This window comes from Musca autumnalis, unplaced genomic scaffold, assembly GCF_047663935.1.
Source record: "Musca autumnalis isolate F117 unplaced genomic scaffold, ASM4766393v1 scaffold_649, whole genome shotgun sequence".
In the NCBI taxonomy this organism is placed as follows: Eukaryota; Metazoa; Arthropoda; class Insecta; order Diptera; family Muscidae; genus Musca; species Musca autumnalis.
In genome coordinates, this window is record NW_027412254.1 from 27,566 (window position 1) to 35,743 (window position 8,178).

The 8,178-nt window shown below is 38.6% G+C and overlaps 1 protein-coding gene across 1 annotated transcript; it reads right to left on the bottom strand.

Moving 5' to 3' along the window:
- Window positions 1-999: 999 nt before the first annotated feature.
- On the bottom strand, window positions 1,000-7,727 carry LOC141388163 (collagen alpha chain CG42342-like; the record flags this gene model as incomplete). Its single annotated transcript, XM_073958197.1, has 4 exons — window positions 1,000-1,062; window positions 6,964-7,104; window positions 7,182-7,271; window positions 7,335-7,727. Coding segments are annotated over 4 exons (687 nt in total), but the record flags the coding sequence as incomplete, so codon positions are not given.
- Window positions 7,728-8,178: the final 451 nt, after the last annotated feature.

The window sequence follows — 8,178 nt, forward strand, 5'->3', positions numbered from 1 at the left end:
ATAAGAAAGCATTTCATTGACCGTTTTCAACGGATTTTTCTGTTTTTTTTTCGAAATTATTTATAATTGAGGTTAGTGAATTTACAAAAGAGAAGAAATATTTTTTGTGCGGATTATCAATATGTTTGAATAATTTCGTTTGCTTCTGAATATGCTGCCTTGTATATCAATAATTATTGGGTAAATAATTTTTTTGTAATTGTCTTTTTGGAAATTTGAATTTGTAACGTTCTTTAATACTTGTGTTGTAGTTGTTGGATTTTTGTTATTAATTGATATGGTTTGTTTGTTTTGTTAGAAACATTTGAACTGTAATTATAGAATGGCCATTAATTGTTGTTTTCCTTTCAATTTTCCTTTACATTTAAAGCAGTTTTGAAATAATATTTATTTAGTATTTTGTCGGTATTAATTAGGGTTTGGTTTTATGAAATGAAATATTAGTAACTTGTGACTTGTTCTTGTTTTCTTTTTTTGTAAAAATTAAGGTTAAAAGTAGTTGTTATTTAAATTAATTAATTGGGTAAATATAGTTAAGGTTTATTTCTGGTTAAAAATTATATTTCTTTCTTTCAATTTTTTTCTTTGGTTTTAAAACTCATTTAGGGTTTTTGTTTTATTTTTTTTTTTTTTAATTTACATTTACATGACAAATAGCATTTGCCAATAAGTTTTTTCACTGTCGGATTTTTGAATATTTTTCCTTAATTATTAGTGTTATTATTAATATGTTGTTTTATTATTATTTTTCTGTGTGTTTAGTTTTTTAATATTAGTATTCCCACACCTGGTGAAGAAAGAGAGAAAGAAGAAATTGCAATAAATATGTTATGTTATTAGTCACATTTTATTAACAGCATGTGTGTGTATTGTTTTCTTGGGTTAGCTACAACAACTTTAGTGTTTTTGTTTTATTAGAGTTTGTGTAAAAGCCAAAGTATTTTGTGTTGGTGATTTAGTCACGTTATTATATGAGGAATTTAATAAATGTTAACTTACCGGAAGACCAGCTTTGCCCGAGGGACCCATAGGTCCTGAATCACCGCGCATGCCCATAGGACCCTAAAATGTAATAAAACGAGGTAAGTTAAATAACAATGGCAAATGAACTCATGTATTGTAAAATAATTTAAGGGTAGGATATTGTGTGGCGTATAATTAACGTCATTAATTATACGAAGTAATGTACCAAATCCTCAGTGAGGTTTTTCTCCTATTGACATGATAAGGGACAACTAGATGAAATCCTATTGAAAACAAGTAAAAATAATAAATATCTTCAACCTATGAATATGCAAAAAATAAAATAACAGGTGTGGTGAATCATAATGTACTCTACATAAATCCCTGATTGAAAAAATAGAATTTTCGTAGGTGACAAAAGAAGTTTTTGGAGTTTCTAGCTTACATTTTTAGGCCTTTGCGGAGTAGGTATTACTTCACTGACAGAGCCATGCAACATAGTCTACACTAAAAAACCTACTGCTTTTTATATTGCAAGAATACCACTTGAATGGGGTTTTTGGAACATAAGGGATATTATCGAGAGAAGTATGGAAATTAATTGTATTGTAACAACGACAACTAAAAACTTTAGTGTAGGAGCAAACAAATGAGCCATTTCGAAGCCCATCTCCCAATAGCAACCTGCTATTAACAATTCAACACGTTGCGAGGACTGGTCGTAAACTGTATTTAAGCATAGAACTTAAATTGAATGAAGTGTTGAACTATGACGGAAAAGGTATCCGAATGATTGGACTGACATGTTGTAACTGGACATACTTTTGGGAGTCGTTCCTTTGTCGTTCTAGCCAGCCATTTTAGTCTGTCGTCGTGGGAATTTTTAAACCGTTCAGAGCATTATGTCGTTATGAATGTCTCACGAACAATATTATATCTCTGTAATCAGAATCACAAGGAGTACCTTCGGTAAAAATTTCAAAACAATTCTTGAACATCATTTAAACTCCATTTTGTGGGAAGTTGTCCAATTTATTCCATATTCAAACTTGATTTATGTTTGAGAGAAGTTATAGTGCTCACCAACCATTTTAGAAGTCATCATAGATTTTTTAGAGCTTTTGGGCCATTATGTCAGAAAGCAAAGACTTGTTTACGAAATTCATTACATCGCTGTAAAAAAAACATTTCGATGCCCGGGCGCAGCTCTTACGCAAAGTGTTGTCTCATATAAATCTTCTTGGAAGTTGGAGAAACTTATGACCATTAAAATTATTCTAGGCGATTTTAATGCCAAAATTGGAAAGGAGAATATCTTTGGCTCGACAGTCGGGAAATTCAGTCTCCACAGTGAAACATCTGACAATGGTATGAGGCTGATAGACTTTGCAGCTGCAAAAAACATGGTAGTTAGCAGTACCAGATTTAAGCATCTCGATATTCATAAGGGCTCCTGGCTGTCTCCAGATCAAAGAACAAGTAATCAAATTGGTCATGTTGTGATAGATGGAAGACATTCATCGAGCGTGTTGGATGTACGATTGTTCCAAGCAGCAAACATAGATTCGGACCACTAGCTTGTTGCAGCAAAGGTACGTGCACGCCTAAACGTTGGAAATAAAACACGAACAGATACAACTCGGAAGTTGGACATCGGTAAGCTGCAAACACAACAGATAGCCACGGCATATTCCACCCAATTAGCCCAATTGCCTAATGAAAGCACTCCTCGTCCCGATAACAAATCAGCAGTATGGCAAAATATTGTCCACTCCATGCAAACAGCCGCAAAATCCATTCTTGGATACCAGAGACCTCCACCAAGGAATCCATGGTATGACCAGGAGTGTCGTGCTGCTACCGAAGAGAAAAATGCGGCATATACGGCTACTCTACAATCAGTAGCAACGCGTAGCGCACGAGATAGATATCGGGAAAAAAGGAGAGAAGAGAAACGTCTTTTCCGCAAGAAAAAGAGAGAAATGGAAAAACGGGAGTGTGAAAAAATCGAGAAAAATCAAAGAGTGAAACATCAAACTGATGGCTTTGGTACAGGCACATCCTCCTGTAGAGACCAGCAAGGTAATTTGGTAACTGATACAGATAGTGTGCTCAGGAAATGGAAAGAATATTTGTCCAATCTGTTGGTATCCGATAGTAGCGAATACGGAGAATATACCACAGATCCAATCCCAGAATATGGTATTGAATGTATACCGTCCAGCCAAGATGAGGTAAAGACAGCAATAAGTCGGCTGAAGAATAATAGGGCAGCAGGAGCCGATAGCTTACGAGCCGAGCTGTTCAAAACCGGAGGCGACACGCTGATAAGGTGTAATCATCATCTAGTTAGCACCATCATCACCATCATCGACGATTGGAACCTGAGCATCCTGTGCCCTGTTCAGAAGAAAGGAGATAAGACTGTATGCTCTAACTATAGGGGCATAAATCTTCTCCCTATTGCCTACAAGATGTGCAAACGACTAAAGCCTATGGTCAATGAAATAATTGGGCCATACCAATGCGGCGTTAGACCTGGCAAATCCACCATTGACCAGATAATTACCCTGCGGCAAATCCTGGAGAAGACCCAAGAGATGCAAATCGACACCTACCACCTTTTTGTCGATTATAAAGCTGCCTTCGACAGCCCGCTGCGTTCAAAGGTATTCCAAGCCATGTCTGAATTTGGTATCCCCGCAAAGCTCATCCGGCTTTGTAAAATGACTCTAACTGACACGAGTTCCTCAGTTAAAATAGAAAAGAACCTCTCCGAAAAGTTTGGTACCCAAAGAGGTTTCTGACAAGGAGGTTTCAGAGGTGATCTTTTCAACATTCTGCTGGAAAATGTTATACGAGATGAGAAGGTGAAAAGAAGTGGCACAATATACAAAAAGCCATATGTTACTTGCTTATGACGATGACATTGACATTATAGGTCTAAGAAAATGATACCTATGAAAAAGTCAAAAGTGAATCTGCTAAAGTGGGTCTGGCGGTAAACGGCGAGAAGACAAAGTTAATAGTGGCGTCCACAGAGATCGGGACAACTGTTGAGGTTGGTTCCTATAATTTTGAGGTAGTAAGGGACTTAGTCTACCTCGGCACCGTCGTAAACACAATCAACAACATCAGCTGTGAAATACGAAGAAGAATAGTGTTGGCCAACAGATGCTACTTCGGGCTGGGTTCGCAGTTTAGGAATAAAGCCACATCTCGTGAAGCAAAAACAACGCATTACAAAACACTGATACTACCCTTGCTGATGTATGGTTCAGAAGCCTTAGTGTTTGAGAGAAAAATTCTTCAAAAGATCTATGGACCAATTTGCGTTGAAGGTGAATATCGACGTCGTATGGACCACGAGCTGTATCTGCTATACAACGACATCAGTACAGATAAACGTATCGAGAATGAGCGATGATGAACCCGCTAAAAAGGCATATATATTCGGGCCGCATGGCTATGCACGCAGAATTGGCAAGCCAAAGAATATATGGCGCAAACAAGTGGATGAAGAGATGCCAAGGCGCGGTATTCCAGAAAGAGAAGCACTACAGAGAGAGTTGGTAATATTTTCTTAGTTCGGCACCCCGGGGGAAAGAGAGGGCTAAGAGAAGTGTCTGAAGCATACAGGCAACAAGGCGAACTCGAAGTTGGGTAGAAAAAAGTGTCTCCAATCGGACGCTAGCCACCTATACTGTTCCCGCACTCTGGAATGATGACAGTTGGGTCCCCAGCAAAGGCGAGCTGAAGCGGCCGAATTTTCTTATGTTACCGGTAGCGAAGAATCTTGAGACAATACTCATACACATAATGATACGAAATTTTCAAGTTCGCCAGCAGCAAAGTGGATTAAGTACCACGACTTGATATGGGCGTATAACCTAGTCATATCGGACTAGGACTAACCGGAATAGACCGTGCAACAGTCGTGGTGGCTCATGAACATTCGAAGGCCTTTGTCAATCAAGTTTTTGAGATCGCAGAGAGAAATTTTAGTTGCGAAGACTCTTGAGGCATTACTCCTCCTCAGTGGAAGACTGTAGGTCGATAATTCCGGAACATATTAAATCCACCTTTCTGAAAGACCCCAATCTTCAGATGTTAGATAATTCCAGAACTTTTGAAACGCTACCTTTCTGGAAGACCTCAATCTTCAGACGGCTTAGAGATCGCAATGTAAACGTGGATGACATATGCGATAGAATTTAGTGTCAACAGAGCTCACTTAGTACAGTTCTTTCGTATGAGAAATATGAAAATATCTGCCGCTACATCTCCAATGAAGGCCACTTAATATAATATTCGATGGTGCCCTAATTCGACCTCTAACCACCACAATATATTGGGTGTAACGATCGTCAGTTAATTTAAGTTGTCCACGTAAAGATCAGAATAAAAACAAGGTTCACAAGTCGCTGGCTGAGAGCACTCGGAGTGCAAAGAAACCTTGTTAAAGTTTCATAAAGCGATATGCCGATCAGGTGTAATCTATGCTGGCGAGGCTAAGTAATGGAAATATATTAAAACCTGCCAGAATTCCGTCCTGGAGATTGCAATGGAATCTCTGACAAAGAATCCTTTAATAGGCACGGACAGTAGGCGGGGACAGTGTGGTTGGCGCTACGCAGTGGAAGTATATTTAATGACGACTTCAAAATACCATAGGTTAACCTTTTATAAAGCAATAGGCTGGACGGTGGTAAGGAGTGCGGAACCAGTGTGGTATGCTGCGCAATGGAAATACATTAAAGCCTGTTACTCGAGCATATCCTGGAAATTGCTATGAAAACACTAACAAAGAATCCTTTATGAACTCTTGTAAAGCAATAGGCCATTTGGTAGGCCAATGGAAATATATTAAAGCCTGTTACTCGAGCATATCCTGGAAATTGCTACGAAAACACTAACAAAGAATCCTTTATGAACTCTTATAAAGCAATAGGCCATTTGGTAGGCCATGTGGGGCCACTGACGTATACCAACGCAAGCGATAGGCAGTGGAAGTATACATAATAAAGACATTAGAATCTCATTGGTTAACCTTTTATAAAGCAATAGGCTGGTCGGTGGTAAAGTGTGCGGAGCCAGTGTGGTGTTCTACGCAATGGAAATATATTAAAACATGGTACTCCGGCAGATCCTGGGAATTGCTAAGAAAACTCTGACAAAGAATCCTTGTTGACCTCTTATAAAGCAAAAGCCCTATTTTAGGGGTCCAGTGTGGTATGCGAACATAAGCGCTACGAAGTAGTAGTATATTTAATGCACCCTGAGAACTTCAGAATGACACTTGGAAACTACAAGTTGTGGTCCCAGCGGACTATCATTATGACGAGATGTTCAAAGGTGCAAATATGATTCCATAAAGCTTATCAGTCAGGCTTGAATAGGTATACACCGAGGCAGTCGCTCAGCCAGTACACCAATGCAGAGGGAATACCGTACTAGGAGACCACCTCCCCGTTCATCGAAGCAGAATAACGTCAGCTGCCAAAGCAAACGAAAGGGGTACTAGATACGCTAAAATCAGTTGTTTCAATTCATACAAGAATGATGTTAAACATAGTCCGCCCGGACAGATATCTAAGCCAACGAGTATTTGGTACACATCACTGCTACAAATATTAAAAATTGAAATCGATCTTTTACAACAATCTTTAAACAAAACGTCTGGTTTAGTTATTTAAAATATTCAGTGGAGTGAGCATGAAATTATCAAAGTCAAAAATTTGGAGTGGTTCCAGTATCACGGAAGCTTAGTATATAAATGTTAGTTTCCAGGCACGTGAATTTTAATTTCTAAATTCTTACTCCACACTAAAGCAATTATATTTTCTTAATATTAAAAAAAATCAAATTCAAATGTTTCCACATGTCCTATCTTGCAATATCCCAACGTTTAGATCACTGATTGATATGATATTTAAAATTTTAAATATTTTACTTAAAATAAAATAACAAATAAATACATAACCTACTAATACTACTTACCGGCAGACCCATAGGACCTTGATCACCCTTTGTGCCTTTCTCACCGGGATCTCCTTTGCGGCCATCCAAACCTCTTTCACCAGGTTTGCCAGGATGGCCAGGAGGACCCATGGGACCGGGTGGACCAGGTGGACCATAAAGCTAAAAAACAAACAAAACAAAAAAATACGAAATTATAAAGAAAATCAAAACCAAACAAAAACAACAAAAATACACACACTAAATTCAATACTTATATATTCAATTGTGGGCATATGATGAGGAGCATCAGCCATGCCATCATCTTGGCGTCTTCGCATTTTACGATACTTCTAGTGAAAGGGCTAATCAGAATATTTTCTTTTTTTCGCAAACAAATCAAAAATACTCACTGAATCTCCACGATCTCCTTTGTCACCTTTGACGCCAGGATAGCCGGGGGGTCCGGGTAGACCTGGAGGTCCCATGAGGCCGGGTGGACCAATATCACCGCGATCACCTTTTTCACCGGGAGGTCCTTGATAGCCTGGCAGGCCGGGAGGTCCTTCAATTCCTGGTTCGCCTGGTAGACCGTCTAAGCCACGTGGACCCAATGAACCGGGTTCACCAGGCTCACCGGGTTCACCCTTGGCACCATCACGTCCATCACGACCATCTTTGTTGGGTATGCCAGGAGGACCGGGTGGGCCACGTAAAAGAGTAACTGGTGGATCGTCGTAATCTTCATCTTTAGCACCGCCTGGACCAAATATCTGTTTATTTAACGTTTGAGGGTTGCATGCAGAACAGGGGGAAATGAGATAAGAAAATTATTTAGTTAGAAACACCATTTATTTTTTTTTTTAAAGAATAGTCATTTACTCTCTTTTAACTCTCTTTTGTATTACTCTCACTTTTGTTTTTTTTTTTTTGTAATTGTGGTGTATTGGTGTGTCTCTTTCACTTTCTTTTTGTTTGTTGGTGTTTTGTTATCATTTAACTTTATTTCTCTTTGTGCTGTGCTGTAAATATTTTAGGTTCTTTGCGCCTTAAAATCATGCCAGTTTTACTGTGTGAGTGTGTGTGGTTTGCGGTGCATTGGTGTTGTTTTAGCTAATCAATATCCGTTGTTGTTTTTTTTTCAATTACCTGTTTGTGTTCGTTTGTTTGAGTGTGTTTTAGGAAGGATGCGGTAAAGGTTAATAACATTAAAGTGCCGTTACAAACAACGTGTTCACATGTATGTATTGTGTGTGT